General features: G+C 46.5%; 1 protein-coding gene across 2 annotated transcripts in view; it reads left to right on the top strand.

Moving 5' to 3' along the window:
* The window catches only part of Wwc1 (WW, C2 and coiled-coil domain containing 1), a 142129-nt gene extending 129130 nt beyond the window's left edge, over positions 1-12999 (top strand). For both annotated transcript variants that reach the window (NM_170779.2, XM_030245754.1), the window contains exons 20-23: positions 7151-7243; positions 9411-9644; positions 10967-11088; positions 12154-12999. In NM_170779.2, the coding sequence (NP_740749.1) occupies positions 7151-7243; positions 9411-9644; positions 10967-11088; positions 12154-12220 (516 nt within the window). In that variant the 3' untranslated portion in view covers positions 12221-12999. The remainder of the gene's footprint in view (positions 1-7150; positions 7244-9410; positions 9645-10966; positions 11089-12153) is intronic.
* The last annotated feature ends 3598 nt before the right edge of the window (positions 13000-16597 follow it).

Genomic DNA, 16597 nt, shown 5'->3' with positions numbered 1-16597 from the left:
GGTTGGTGTGGGCCACCACATCTTATAGTTAATGTTATTTGGGGGTTTCCATCACATCTTAGATCGTTTAGTTCCCAAATAAAAGACTGTCTTAGGTTTTACTGCTGCGAACAGATACCATGACCAAGGCAAGTCTTATAAAGAACAATATTTAATTGAGGCTGGCTTACAGGTTCAGAGGTTCAGTTCATTATCATCAAGGTGGGAGCATGGCAGCATCCAGGCAGGCATGGTGCAGGAGGAGCTGAGAGGTCTACATCTTCATCTGAAGGCTGCTTGCAGAATACTGACTTTCAGACAGCTAGGATGAGGGTCTTATAGCCCACACCCACAGTGACACACCTACTCCAACAAGGCCACACCTAATAGTGCCACTCCCTGGCCCAAGCATATACAAACTGTCACAAAGACACAAACCTTTATATTTGTAATAAACCTTAAAGGCTCTAGAGCTGAGCAGGTATCAGCCCCCCATGCTGTTTTGTCTACTTTGCTATCCATAACCCCAAGATATCACTTGCTATATTCTGCCTGGGCCTCTCTTACTCCAACAGGCTGCTCCGCACGGCCATGTGCTCAGGACCCTCCTACTCTAGGGCACCTTCTTCCCCTGTAACCTTCCTCCTCCTCCTCCTCCATCTCTGCCTTAGACCCCAAGCCCAGGAACCTTCAGCCCCGCCTACCTCTCTTCTGCCCGGCTGTAGGCATCTTTATTAACCAATCATGGATAACTTGGGGGGAGGGGCAAGGTTTACACAATGAAAGCTGGTGTACATGAGGATCTGCTCATCTGGGAACAGTGGGGTCTCGGGATACAGCATTTACCATTTGGATACATAGAAGCACTGGACCAACCCACTAAAACCACTGTCTGGTCCCAGAGTGTCCTTTAACCAAGTGCTTCCTCTTCCGTGAATGTTCTTATCCATGCATTTTAAAGGCTCCGTGTGTATGAACACCACAGCAAGATGCTGCTGGTTGCTTTAGTTTTGAGTTGCATTGCGACAGGACTGTTTTGTGGCTAGGTACACCACAAAATACACCTAAAACCAAGTGCCTGGATGAGTACAGCGGGCCACACCCATAAGAACTCCAGGTCATGCCAGGGGCCGGGGGAGCACCTGAGCCTGCAGTAGCAGCAGAGGGGAGGAACTGGCAGAAGGATCAGGAATTCTAAATCACCTTTGGCCACCTAGCAACTTCAAGGCCAAACTCGGCTACTTAAAATCCTACCTTAAAAACAAATTAAGTGCTCTATGAGGATGAAGGGAGTGTGTTAGTTAAAGAGTGAGAAAGTCAGCTAACTGTGATGGTGCAGAATGTGACCCCGGGACTTAGAAAGGCTGAGGCAGGAGGAGCCTCAGTTTAAGGCTAGCAAGACCAGAGTGGGCTACAACTGTCCCATCCCTTGCAGCCCCACACCCCACACATCCCAGACAAGGTAAAAGAACATACTAGCTTAGAGATTTAGCTTCATGGCAGACTGCTTGTCTAGTAGCTTAGCAAGTGCAATGCCCTGTGTCTGATGCCCTGTACTGGGAATTTTAAAAAGAAAAGGCTTGGTAACTAGGCCTGTCCATCAGTGGCAGTATACTTCTGTGAGCTTCTTTCCTTATTGTTCACGCTCTGCCCTCTCTTCCCAATGGCCACTTACTGAGCTCAGGAGCCTTCCCAGCTCTATGGCCTTCGGGCATCCTACCACTGTCAGACCCCCTAGACCTGGCTAAGAACTTGGCCGCAGGCTGGTTGGTTTTGAGATACTGAGAATGAACCCAGCTAGGCTTGCCCATGCTAGGCCAGAGCTCTGCCTCAACCCAATTCCTTTCTTCAATTGATCTGTTGTTAAAATTCCCAGCTTAAAGAAATTTTAAAGATGGCTGGCGAGATAGCTCAGTGGTTAAGAGCACTGACTGCTCTTCCAAAGGTCCTGAGTTCAAATCCCAGCAACCATATGGTGGCTCACAACCACCCATAATGAGATCTGGTGTCCTCTTCTGGTGCGTCTGAAGTCAACTACAGTGTACTTGTGTATAATAATAAATCTTTGGGCTGGAGCAAGCAGGGACTGGGCGATCGGAGCCAACCAGAGCGAGCAGAGGTCCTAAAAACCCAATTCCCAACAACCACATGAAGGCTCACAACTATCTATACAGCTACAGCTACAGTGTACTCACATACATAAAATAAATAAATAAATGAAATAAACCTTTAAGAAAAAGAAATGTAAAGATAATAGTGTTTAACATTACATTCCAGTTCATTGGGGAGGGTGGAAAGAGTAGAGGAAGGGACTCTGAGACCCCCCCTCCCAGGCCACATCTTCTCAAGGCAGTTGGCCTAGAGCTCTGTATTCCATCTCTCTCTCTCTCTCTCTCTCTCTGTCTCTGTCTCTGTCTCTCTTCCAGCTGCCACCCTTTCCTGACTCTCCAACTCAGCAAACCCTTTCTGGGACAGCCTATGTTCCTTAATGCATGGAGGGTCTGGGTGCCCACCAAGTCCAAGGGGGTCGGGTCAGTCATTCTTGTTGCCTGGGCTCTAGAACTAGCTGCTGCCCCCAGCCTGCCTTGAATGTAGCACACCTAAGGCCATGTGCATGCCTTATGTGAGTGCTGGGCTGAAGTGATGCCTGCTGCCTCCCCTGCCAGAACCTTACAGATCCACTGAGTAGTATGGATCAGTACAAACAGCCTTCCTCTCTCGTTTTGGAGAGGGGAGTGGGGGTTTCCAAGGTCCCAGGAGCCCACCTCCAAGTTCTTCCCAGTGAAAACAGGTCTCCTCTTCTGGGTAAAGCTTCAAGCCAGTCATTCAGCCAGTCAGCATCTGTGGGAGCAATGCAAGCCCAGCGCATATGGGCTGCAAAGCTTATAGGAAATGTGGCGTTTCCTGAAGTCACAGAACGCTGATGTTGGAGACATCCTAGCGAAGGATGGTACGGTTAAGTCAGCTCACGACCGTAGAGAGAAAAATCAATCAGTGCTTCTGACGGGGGTTAGGGGGTGGTGACTGAAGGAGTTAGAGAAGCCTTTGGGGTGACAGCTAAGACCTCAGCTTTTGCAGATCAACTACCTCGTGAGCATGCAGTGAAAAATCAAATAAATGAATGCCACTCATCAGAAGTCACACCGAGGGAAATCAGGGGTTGGCTACACCAGGGGAAATTAATGCTTGTTTATCATTGGGATTAGAATATAGCTGAGGTTTTGTTACATGGGGAAAATAGAAAATAGAAGCATATCAATGAAGTGTAACTCATTTGTGCTCCGGGCCCATTGGTTACATGGTATCCAGCTCTCCTTCTTCAGTGAACATGGATGTCTGTGTGCCAGCATATGCCAGAGTGCAGGTGTCTGTGGAAGCCAGAAGAGGCTGCTGGCCATCCCCGAGCTGGAGTTAGAGGTGTGAGCTATGGCTGGGAGTTGCCTGACATGGGTGCTAGGATCCAAACTTTGATCCTCTGCATGAACAGCAAGTGCTCGTACCAACTGACCCATCTGTGCAGCCCCAATAGCCATCTGTTTTCAGCGCCGAGGTATCACAGTGCTTATGTTCAGGAGTCTTTATTTTACTTAATAATGACCCAAAAGACAAAAGCAGCAAGGCCTGCCATTGAGGCCGCTGCCCAGGAGCTGTCATGATTTCCCTTAGTGAAAAGGCAAACGTTCTTCTGACGTGAGGAGAGAAAAACTTTTCTGGGCTGAAGTTGCTGGGATCTGTAGGAATCTTTATTTCCAATCACTAACTATGTTGATTTTATGAATCACAGCTTAATTGTTACGTGTGTATGGGAGAAACATGTAAACACAGGGTAGGTGCTGTCTGTGGCTTCAGGTATCTGATGGCTTCTAGGACTGACACTCTATCCTGATGCCTCTATCAGTCTCCTGCCACTGTGGGCCACCCAAACTCTGATTGAACTGCTGTTTTCTCCACTTGCCGTGGCCGTGGGAGCTCCCCCACCTTCCACCCCCTGAGATGCGGGCAGGTGTGGTACAACTAGCCTGCCTCAGTGTGAAAGGCCCAACTCTGGCAAACTGAGCTGAACTGAGATGCAATGATGGGCTAGTCCCAGCCTGACTCTAACTGTAAGGTCCTTGGAAACAAGACCCGGGGACATCAGCTCCTCTACCAAGAGACCAGCCTTGTTTCTGACTGAGAATCACAAAATGTAATTTTTCTGTCTTGGGCTGGGCTGGAGTTGTATCTTCAAACTAACCACCACCCCACACCCCAAACAAAAAAAGAAAAAAACAGGAAAGATAGGTTTGTTTGTTTGTTTCTTTCTTTCTTTCTTTTTAGTTTTTTTTTTTCTTTTCATTTTTTGGTATGAGTGAGTAGATGTGTGTGTGTGTGTGTGTGTGTGTGTGTGTGTGTGTGTGTGTGTGTGTGTGTGTTGTGTGGTTTGGACGTAATGTGCTTGAGTATGTGTTTATGTGTGTGGTTCAGATGTGTACATGCTGGTACGTATGTGTGCATAGCATGTATGCATGTCTCCGTGCATGCACACAGAGGCCAGAAGAGGACATCCCGTGTCTCCTTCTCTCACTCTTGCCTTCTTTCCTTGAGACAAGATCTCCAACTGAACCTAGATCTAAGCTGGCCATGATCCTCCTGTCTCCACCCCAAGAGTGCTGGGCTTACAGGTACACATGTGGCGGGTCACTCCAGGCTTTTCACAGGAATGTTGGGCAGCAAGTTCTATTACCCACCACACTGTTTCCAGAGCCCCAAATTATTATCTGGTTTTTGTTGTTGTTGTTGTGTGCTCATTTGTTTGTTTTTAGTGTTTGGTAACAGGGTTTCTCTGTGTAGCCCTGGCTGTCCTGGAATTCACTCTGTAGACCAGGCTGGTCTCGAACTCAGAAATCTGCCTGCCCCTCTGCCTCCCAAGTGCTGGGATTAAAGGCATGCACTGCCACCACTGCCTGGCTCTTATTACTCATTTTACAAACTATGCTATGAGGCCCATTGCATTTGTACCCATTTTATAGATGAAAAAACTGAGGCTCCATGAGCCTGCCTACTTGTCTTCAGGGCACGGAGCTTTCCACTTGCTGCCATTCAGCCTTACCTCCTCCAAGGCTTCCTGTGGCCTGATCATTGCTCCTTCCCCTAGCTTCATGTCACTTGCTTACTTGCTCTGTCTTGGATTTGTACATCCAGGACAGGGACTGTGGATTCTGTTTCCTGCAGTGGTCGGTCCACAGCACCTGGAGCACTTTGTCATTTGTTCTTGGATGACTTTGACCAAGGGTACACAGTCCTCTGACTTTCCCTCCCATGGCTTTATTTTTAGTTATTAATGATTATTATTTTATAACACAGAGGAATTAAACCCAGGGCCTGGTGTTGGTGAGACGGGCTGTCATTCTGTAGCCCACACCAACCTGGCACTTACTCTAGGACTCAGGCCAACCCTGACTTTGTAATCCTCCTGCCTCACCCTTCCGACAAGCAGGAGCTACTGCCCTGCAACCACCAAGTTGGATGCTCCCTGTGACGTGAAATTACTGTTATTCTCTATCATGCTTAAGGTTAAACCTATAGGATGTCTGGAAATAAGTAGTGACGTTAAAAACTCGCACAATAGTATAGTTGTGTGATTCCAGCATTTCAGAGGTGGAGCCAGGAGAGTCAAGGCCAGCTTCTGCTCCATAGACAGCCCAGGGCCAACCTGGGCTCCATGAGACCTCGTCTCTAAAAACTAAAGTGAACATAAAGTGAAGTTCAAGAACGAATGTAGCCTTCCCTGCTGTCTTGATCTTTAATATATAAACAACTGGGTCTTAAGGATCCACTGTTCTGGGGCTGGAGAGATGGCTCAGCAATTCAGAGCACTGACTGCTCTTCCCCAGGTCCTAAGTTTAATTTCTAGCACCCACATGGTGGCTCACAACCATCTGTAATGGGTAACCCTCTCTGGTGTGTGTGAAGACAGCTACAGTGTACTCATACACATAAAATAAATAAATAAATAAATAAATAAATAAATAGCCACCTCTAGTTGAAACAATTAAGTATGAGGCTGTCTTCAGGTCCCCCGTGCAACCAGTAGGCATCGCTACATGAATTCCACAGTGCTGTGCACAGCTCGGGTCTGACGTCGTAGCACACTGGGCCATGCAGTCTCCATTTGGTGATCTCTGCTTGTAAACTGTAAAGCCACCTTTGTCTCTCAGGGACGTTTGTGTGAACTGAAGCTATAACTAAGGTACTGAGAGTGGAGTTAGGGCCTCCACCCATGTGCTCACCGTTGGTCCTGTGTCTGGTCTGCTTCAGACTCCACCTGGCACAGGGACTGTTAGTGTCGTTATCTTTAATCATGATGAATAGCCACGAAAATAATGACACTAATAGCTTCTCGTTAGAGACCCTCAGCAGTAAACGGACAGCTGCCTGTCCTCCCCTGCAGGAGAAAGGCTGTCGTAGCTGAGAATGGGGACCTCTGGGGAAACATGACAAATGGCCGATGCAGGGATTTGAGTGGGGAAGATGGCTGAGCCCAACTTTTGCAGAGTCTGTATATTCTTTCTCTATATGGGTGTGTCTCCTTGGCCTTGGAGCACCCTCGCCCTGCCCCCTCCAGCGCATCTCTCCGTTTGCAGTACTCGCTTGCAGTACTGAAGACCCGGCATATCCTCGACTCATGCTTTATCTCTGGCCCAGATATCTGTCTCCAAAGAGGACAGGGACAAGTGTGTGTAAGCAGCTCTTTGCATGGCAGGACAAAGGGACAGTATATCCTACAGTGGTGGTACCTCGTCAGGCCCCACTGAGCAGCTCTTTCGTGGCTTTGGGTGGGTTCTGTGACTCGTGAGCCTCTATGCCCTGCACGTAACATGGTGACTGTCCTTGCACAGTGTTGTGAGGATACCCCAAGGTGACTCATCACCCCAAGGTGATTCATCTAATTTAGGGTCATGTGGAGACAACGGCACGCACCACGCCTAGTGCATGTTTAGCCAGTGGTCACCGTAAAGGGATGGGAAGTCCAGAGCAAAGCCTGGAATAGGAAGCTCAGAGCCTGGGTGGAATCTGGGGAGGTGATCTCTTCCTGTTCCCACTGGACCCTTTTTTTTTTGTGGGGGTGGGGGGAGCCGTGTCCAGAACACACTCTTCCCATGCCTGACTTCCTCTGCTTTCTCTCTTGCAGCTAAACCGCAGTGACAGTGATAGTTCTACGCTGTCCAAGAAGCCACCTTTTGTGCGAAACTCCCTGGAGCGGCGCAGCGTCAGGATGAAGCGGGTAAGAGCCGCCTTAAAGCTCCTTTTGTGCCTGCCTTCTGTGCCTGCTGCTCTTCACTTCGGGAAGGCTTATGGATAGGCTGGAGTGTCAGGGAAAAGGGGAGTGGGTAGGACGGGGTGGGTGGGCTGGCTCTGCAGATAAAGGTGCTTGTGTGACCTTGACGACCTGAGTTCCTGGGGACCCAGGGAAAAGTCTAAGTCAAGAACCAACTTCACACAGTTGTCCTCTTACCTCTACACATGCACCATGCATGCACATATGGTCACTCTTGGGTGTACATACACACACACACACACACACAATGATAGACTAGACAGACAGACAGATGTTCACTCTGGAAAAATACTCTAGAACCTCCACATTTTTTTGTCCCTACATTTCTGCTGTCGAGCTGGGGAAATGACTCAGTGGGTGAGGGCACTCCTTTTATAAGCATGAGGACTCAAGTTTGAAACCCCACATAAAAAGCCAGACATGGCTGTGTTTGTCTGTAACCCCAGCGTTAGGGGTGAGGTGGAGACACAGGTCTCATTAGACAGGCAACCGAAAGGTCAAGTCCTGGTGCAGTGAGAGACCCCGTCTCAAGGCGATAAGATGCGAGAGATGGGGGAGACACCCAATACGATGCACTCACCTCTCGCCGCTCTGACCTACGGCTATTTTCGCATTCAGGCCTTTGTGAGATGCAGCCATAGCCCCTAGAGGTCACTGAGAGGGTGATTGCCTAGTGTGTGCAAAGGCTCACACCGTAAAACAAAACAAACTAAAGCAATAATACAACTTAGCAAGTCCACAGGCTGTGAGACTGCCTTCGGGAATGGATTGGTCCAAACCCTGAAATAATTCCAGCAGGTCTCTTGCCCCTTCTCACAACACTGTTCCTGCCACATAGCTAAACCTCCTCCTTCTCCTCCTCCTCCTCCTCTTCCTCCTCCTCCTCCTCCTCCTCCTCATCTTCCTCCTTCTCCTCCTCCTCCTGCTTCTTTTTGAGACAGGTTTTTCTGTGTAGCCCTGGCTGTCTTGTAACTTTCTCTATAGATGAGGCTGGCCTCAAATTTATAGAGATTCCCCTGCCTGTGCATCCCAAGTGCCAGGGTTAAAGGCCTGCGCCACCACTGCCCTACTCTTTTTATTGATTTTTATTGATTTTATTGATTTTTATTGATTCTTTGTAAATTTCACATCATGCACCCCAGTCCCACTCATTTTCTAGTTCTTCCATATCAGCCCTCCATCCTTGTAGCCTACCCCCAAAAGAAAAAAAAAAAATTTAATTAAAAAAAATCAGCGGGCTGGTGAGATGGCTCAGTGGGTAAGAGCACCCGACTGCTCTTCCGAAGGTCCAGAGTTCAAATCCCAGCAACCACATGGTGGCTTACAACCATCTATAAAGAGATCTGGCGCCCTCTTCTGGAGTGTCTGAAGACAGCTAAAGTGTACTTACATATAATAAATAAATAAATAAATAAATAAATAAATAAATAAATAGAGTTTAAAAAAAACAGAACATCTCTTAAAAAAAAAAGTTTAAATAAAAAAAAATCAGCAACAAAAACTTGCTGCAGTGTGTCTTCTGGAGTGTCTGAAGACAGCTAAAGTGTACTTACATATAATAAATAAATAAATAAATAAATAAATAAATAAAGTTTAAAAAAAAACAGAACATCTCTTAAAAAAAAAAAGTTTAAATAAAAAAAAAATCAGCAACAAAAACTTGCTGCAGTGTGTCCCAGATAACCGAATTCTTGAGCAGAGTCTGGCTACTGGAGGCACACAGTCCAGACGTTGCCCAGTGTAATATGCATTGAGACAATCCGAGGGCAGGTTAGCACCCCACACCATTCACAGAATGCAAATGCAGTCAGCACTGCTCGGGAATCTCAGCTCTCCCACCACACTCCACACACTCTAACCTAGAGCCCCGGCTGTGTAGACACTAACACGCAGGCCCCTGGAGGGCTGTTGTGAAAGGGGAACTGGAGCCGCATGACAACGGAGTCCCTGGTACGTGGTGCACATCCTGTGTGACTTAGAGAGTATATTCTCGCAGTAAGAAAAGGGTGTCTGCACATAAAGGAAGGCGGGGGTTGGGGTTTAGAGGACTGGGATCTGTGGGTTTCTGGGCTGAGCCCTCTGGCAGGCATGAACATCATCTCCACCCCCGCAGCCTTCCTCCGTCAAGTCCCTGCGCACAGAGCGTCTGATCCGCACCTCGCTGGACCTAGAACTCGACCTGCAGGCCACGAGGACCTGGCACAGCCAGCTGACTCAGGAGATCTCAGTGCTGAAGGAGCTGAAGGAGCATTTGGAGCAAGCCAAGAACCACGGGGAGAAGGAGCTGCCACAGTGGCTGCGTGAAGACGAGCGCTTCCGCTTGCTACTGAGGATGCTGGAGAAGAAGGTGAGTACCACTGGCTGGCTGCCTCTCAGCATCCTGTGATCCCACTGTGGAGGGGGGCCCTGAGGGCTTCGCTCTACAAGTGTTTCTGTTGATATTTTTTTATGTGAGTGCTTACAATTCAACCCCACTCACCGTGAGTCCTTCATCAGATACAGCAAGCACCTTATCTAGGTGGGCCATGCACGTAAGGGCGAAGCAGGAGAATTACAATTCGTAATTCAATACGTAAACCATATACCGAATTCTAGTCTAGATGACTAAGCTAGACTGAAACCCTGTCCTGTCTCAAATGCAAACAAACAAAAAATAAAAACAACAACCAAAAAAAATAATCTATCAAACAAAAGAAAGGGGCTGGAGAGATGGCTCAGTGGTTAAGGGTGTAAGACTCCAGGGAGCCTTAGCTTACTGGGGACCCCCTGAGTGAACCACATGGAGCCGGGATGGATGCAAAAAAAAAAAAAAAAAACCAAGAGGAATTTATTGTTCCACTGCACTGGGGTCATCGAGACCCAGAGAAGAGGTGGCGACGCCCAGCACCCATTTGGGGAGTTTTTATATGGTTTCCAGGGCATCAGCATCTAGGCACAATATGATTGGCGGAACAGGGCACCCTTTAAACTGATTGGTCTTTAGGGAATGAGGTGACAAGGACTTCCCTTGTCTGAAGGTGGGCAATGGTCAGTCCTGCAGAATGTGTCCCCACCTGCAGGTCGGTTCCACCCTGTTGTCTGAGAAATGTTAATTAGTCTCGCCCTTCAGCAAGGGCAAGTGTTTCATTACCTTCCCAAAGTTCCTGAGCTGACCTTTTCAAGGGCACTGGCTGTTCTTCTAGAGGTTCTTGGGTTCAATTCCCAGCAACCACATGGCGGCTCACAACCATCTGTAATGGGATCTGATGCACTCTTCTGGCACACAGGTATACATGCAGATAGAGTACTCATATACATAAAACTGAACGCATTTCTTTTTTAAATAAAAATTTAAAAACAAAAATCAAAAGTGAAACAAACAAAATTGAGTCATTTTCTTGGTCTGTAAAATCAAAGCTACTGTAAAATCTCCCCTCCCAAGTGCCTGAGGAGCAGGTAAGAAACACACTTCACTAGGCGTGTCCTGTCACAGTTCCTTCAGGCACAGGAAGGGCTTCTATTCCCTGCCTCAATCCTCAGTGGTCATCGGTGGATGATGTGAATATAACCCTACACAATGCCTTCTACACAATGCCGACTCTATGGTACAGACTCTGCATTGCTAACAGCGCCTCCTGCAGGCCAGAGGACTCTCTCCCACCTCACACTCTTGCTTGCCTTACCTCCCAGGTGGATCGTGGGGAGCACAAGAGTGAGTTGCAAGCCGACAAGATGATGAGAGCTGCTGCCAAGGATGTGCACAGGCTTCGAGGCCAGAGCTGTAAGGAGCCCCCAGAAGTGCAGTCTTTCAGGTGAGTGGATAATCCCAGTCTCATGCCTTCCGCTACCCCACCAGCTGCCTGGCCTTTATCGTCTTTGCTGGCCTCGTGTTCCCTGCTCCTGGGCACTGAATGCCCCTGTTGCTAGCAGAGCTGTAGCCTACATGGGAACAGATGTTCATCCTCTGCCAGGCTCCCATAATGCTGTGAGTACTGTGGTGCTCTGGGACCAGTCCCCACACAGCTCAGCCCAGTTTGTGAGATCCTCTTGTTTAATGAATGAACCACCTGCCTTATCCTTTCCTCTCAGCCTTTTCGGTACCTGGTAATTGCAGGGGCCTGGCTGGTGATAAAGAGGGGAGTGGCGTGCAATGGATGCTCACCTAATTTCCTGCCTCGGCTTGCTAGCCTGCCTAATAGAATCACAGCTGGGTGCTTGCCTTGCTGGACCTACACGTGTCAGAGGAGGGTCACAGATGTCATTTGGTGTGGGCCTTCCAACACAAAGGGATTTAGATTCATCCTCCATCCACTATAGTGTGAGTTCAAGGCCAACCTGTGTTCCATGAGACCCTGCCTCAAACACACACAAAAAACAAAAATAAACCAATGTTCATATACATACACACACACACATATATGCATATGTATATGTATGTGTTTCCTGTATTGATCATGCTAATGGGTCAAGCATGATTTTGTCTCCTATGTCACTCGCTGCAAAGATATTTGACTGTGTGTGTGTGTGTGTGTGTGTGTGTGTGTGTGTGTTGTTAAAGATGGGACTATGTGGATAGGAACTCAAAATCTCGGACCCAAGCTATGTTTGTCTTGAGCCTCTCAAGTTGCTGGGACTAGAGGCATGTATCACCATGTTCAGGGTTCATAGATTTCAGATTTCACAGCCAGAGTTCAGGCATGCTAACAGCATTTAATAGTGGCCAGAGCTATCACTAAGTATCCTACAGTATATAGTAGAGGTGTCTCTCAGTGGCAGACTGTGTGATTGGGATACATGATGCCCTGACCCTGAGCAGGGCTTTATCCTGTCCATACCTATGTGTTCAGTGAGGTTGAAACACCTGTTTTCCATCACAGGGAGAAAATGGCATTTTTCACCCGGCCTCGGATGAACATCCCAGCTCTCTCTGCAGATGACGTCTAACCACCAGAAAAGTATTTCCTTTGTCTCGTGCGCGCGCGTGCAGACCAAGCTGTGAAGGCTGACTGTGACTAATGTTATTTATGAGGCATTATATGAAGGTACTGAGTCACAAGTCCCCGAGCGCTCTTGTTGGTTTGAAGACAGATTTTTTTTTTAAATTTCAGGTTTTCTTGTTATTATTTAAAAAAAAAAATGACAAAGCAACCATAACAACAAAAACAAAAACCAAACAAACAAAAAAACCAGCATTAAAATGACAAGATTGTATAGTTTGTATATTTAGGAATGTATTTTTGGGAAAGAATTTAAATGAACTAAAGCAGCATTAAGTGGCTGCTAGTCTTAAAACTGTCTAGAGTTTTCTTTTTGTACAGCAACAACTTTCAGAGGTTTCCCTGCAATAATAAAAAAAAAAAAAGTTGTATTTGAGGGGCGACAATCCTCAAAGGAGGTCCCGCGGGTGGCACAGCACAGCTAGCCTGCCCTGGTTAACGTTATTTTGTACAATAATACAAAGACAAGGATGTACAGTAATCGTGGGGGAATTCGAAGACTGTCCGCGGATCTTTGTGAGCTGTGATGTGTCTTTCATGTGGCCACGTGACCGTGACCGGAAGCAGGTAGCCTGGAGCTGGCTGAACCGCCCGGACTGGTGACAGGCCACGCCCAGGCCACGCCCATCTCAGATGCCCAGTGACGCAGCTGTGGGAGTGAGGGGAGGGCTGCGGAGAACCGCATTTGGATCTATCTCTAACAATAAAGTGGCCTTTTAAGAAAGAGCTTCTTGTCATTTGTCCCTTTCACATCTTCACTTTTATTATGTCCCTGATTTCACTCAGCTCCAAATCCTGGGGGGGGAAATTTTGTTTTCCTTTTTCTTTTATTTTTCGAGTTATACTTATTTGTCCGTTAGATAAAAGTGACTGCTCAGCTCTTTGGGAACCTAAGGTCTGGTGGTGTATGTCTGTGTTTCCAGAACCTGCAAGGTGGACGCAGGAGTTTGAGACCTTCTCAGCAGTATGAAAACCTGTCCTTAAAAACTGAGCCTGGAGAGATGGCTCAGGAGTTAAAGGCACTGGCTGCTCTTCCTGGAGAACAGTATTTGATTCCAAGCACCCATATCGTGGCTCACAGCTATATGTAATTCCAGTTTCCGGGATCTGAGACCCTTTCTGGTCTCTGTGCATACCAAGTATGCATATGGTGCACAGACAGACATGCACCCACAATGCACATAAATAAATGACTAATGGGACATTGAGAGATGTGTCAGCAGTTAAGAATGCTACTGCTCTTCCAGAGAACTGATGACTGGTGCCCAGCACCCACGTCAGTCAGCTCACAACCAGCCATAACATACACTCATGCTCCTATGCACATAGCCTGACACACACAAGTACACATAATTCAAACTAAAACAAAGTTTAAGCCTAGTTTTATTATTTTAAAAGGAGGTACCTAAGCATACCAAGTGCAAAGGCTACACAAGAGCCATAGAATCACATCTTTCCCCTCACCACAGCTCTAATCACTAAAAGTTTATTTTTAGCTGGGTTATCTTTACAATATCCTATACAGAAGGTACGATTATGATCTTGTGGTCTTGTTATTCTGAGATAGGGTCACACTGTGTAGTTCAGGCTGGCCTCAAACTCAAAACAATTGTCTTGCCATAGCCTTTCTAGGATTATCAGCATGACTTTTTTTGTGTGCTTTTTTAAAGATGGGTGGATGAATATGGATGGATAGAATTATGTTCACTTCTATTTTATGTGTATGGGTATTTTGCCTGCACAGATGTGTGCACCCCTGCATGTGGGTGCAATGCCTATAGAGACCAGAAGAGGTCATTGGGTCCTCTTGGAACTGAGTTACAGACAGTTGTTAGCTAACATGTGGGTGCTGGGATTTGAACCCGGGGCTTCTGGCACAGAAATCAGTGCTCTTAACCTCTGAGTCACCTCTCCACCTCAATGTGAATTTTATTTTATTTTATTTGGTTGCATATTGACATCAGCTTGGTCTCAAACTTATACTGTAGTCTAAGATGGCCTTGTTTGTTTTTAAAGATTCCTTTTATTTATATGTATATCCAAAGATGCCCATGAAGGCCAGCAGAGTTTTGTCCCCTGGAATTAGAGTTATAGAGGGGTCATGGGCCACCTATATTTCACATGAGTGCCAGAAACTCTAGTCATCTGGAAGAGTAGCAAGGGCTCTTAACCGCAGGTCTTGTTTTGTTTATAAAGAAAGGGTCTTTCTCAGCTAGGCATTCTGATATGTGCTTTTAATCCCTGTACTATTCAGGCCCAGCCTGTTCTACATGGCAAGTTTTAGGATATCCAGGGCTAGCTTAGTGAAACCTTGGGGGGGCGGGTCGAGGAGAGGGGAGAAAGAGGAGGAGGAAGAGGAAAGAAACAAAAGGAAAGAGACCAAGTTTTGGGGTTGGGGATGTGGCTCAATAGAATAGTAGTGTGGCTTAGCAAACACAAAGCCCTGGGCTTAATCCCAGCACTGGAAGAAAAGAATTAAAGACAAGACTTTGGAAACTAAAGCCCTGCATTGTTTATCCAGTGTTTGCTATTGTAGACCGAATTACTGAGATCCAGCATCCGCTGCTGTAGATCCACGGTGCTGAGAGTCACTCTCTACTGTTATAAGTTAAGTCGCAATGTTAAGCCACAGTAGTGAAGTCTATATTCTACTTGTTATATTCTAGATGCTTCTGGAATAACTCATTTCCATATCTTTGACCCATACCATGAGTACAGCTATCCCCAGAGCACGTTGCTAACTGAATGTATTAATGGGAATATGGTAAGGATAGCCATCAATTTCTGCCAACTATAGGATAGTGGGTAAATGAAGCTAATTGGAAATAGCAGGCTTGACGTTATGTACTTCTGGCCAACCATATGTATCTGATTCCCTAGGTTTCATATCTCACGCACCAGACACACCTGTTCACCATTTCAGCTCCTGACACAGTATTCCCTAACACATGACAATTACTGACTGACTGAAGGAAAGTCGAAGTCCTTCCAATCCGGCTGTGTAGCAATGGGAACATAGGCGTTTCTCAGTGGCTTGTGACCTCTTTTTTTTCCTTCCTTCTTCCTTTTTTTTTTTTTTTTTTTTTTTTTTTTTTGCTTGTTTGCTTGCTTACCTGGAGACAGGTCCTTACTCTACAGTCCTAAAACTCACTAACTCAGGCTGGAATGAATTCACAGCAATCACAGTGTTGTGTGTGTGTGTGTGTGTGTGTTTTTAACATTTTTTTATGTGCTGTGGTGATAGCCAAGTGCCTTAATGCAGCATTTTCTCAAAGTGGGTATAGGTACCACTGGTGACAATATAGAAAACTATAGGCCCGGAGAGGCAGCAGATGTAATCCCAGAACACAGGAAATGCTTGAGTTTTAGGCCAGCCCGCTCTACCTAGCAAAAAGAAAACACAGGTAGATATGGCTGCATTCTTTATTATCTATAATAATATGTTGATTGTTTTTGAAAGTTTATCTATTTTATGTATATGGGTGTTTTGTCTGCATGTATGCTTGCACACCAGGAGAGAGCATCAAATCCCAGGGAACTACATGTTCATAGGTGAGTGTGAGCTGCCATGTGAATACTGGGATCAAACTAGGACCTCTGGGGGAAAAAAAAACAGCCAGTGCTCTCAACCACTGAGCCACCTCTCAAGTCCTATATTTATTTAATATGTAGCATCTTTAGCCCACACACTCAGCCCATGGATTCATAGATATTATTGTTTAGGATGAAGATAAGTAAATTTTAACGTGAACTAAATCCATCTTGGTGGTAAAACCACGTTACCACGACCCTTGGAAGGTGGAAAGAAAAAGATCAGAAGTTCAAGACAAAAGATCAGAAGCTCAGCTAAATGCAAGACTACCCTGGGCTACATCTTTCAAACGAACAGAAGAGCCTGAGAGATGCTCCAAGAGGCTGCCTGGCTCAAGTCATTGTACCACCTTCCTTTCTTGGTAATTAAAACATTGTTTGCCTGGTAAGGAGGCTGAGGCAGGAGGATGGAGAGTCAAAGGTCAGAGTGGAATACAAAAAGTCTACACATGCACATGTGCGCGTGCACGCGCGCACTACACATACAATGAAAAGGAAAGCCATTGTTTTCTCTTTCCCCTTTCAGGCAGTCTCCATTAGTTTAAGGACCTTTTTTTATCATACATTCTAAACATCTTCACATCCTGGAGAGAGTATCTAGCACCTTAATGTGAACAACAACAAAAATGCCTGTTTAACAGAGGGATGAGTTGCAGGCAGTGGTGGCGCATGCCTTTAATCCCAGCACTTGGGAGGCAGAGGTAGGTGGATTTCTGAGTTCGAGGTCAGCCTG

The sequence above is a fragment of the Mus musculus genome, chromosome 11 (assembly GCF_000001635.26).
Source record: "Mus musculus strain C57BL/6J chromosome 11, GRCm38.p6 C57BL/6J".
Classification (NCBI taxonomy): Eukaryota; Metazoa; Chordata; class Mammalia; order Rodentia; family Muridae; genus Mus; species Mus musculus.
The sequence above is the reverse complement of the archived record's forward strand: the minus strand, read 5'-3'. Positions and strand labels throughout refer to the sequence as shown.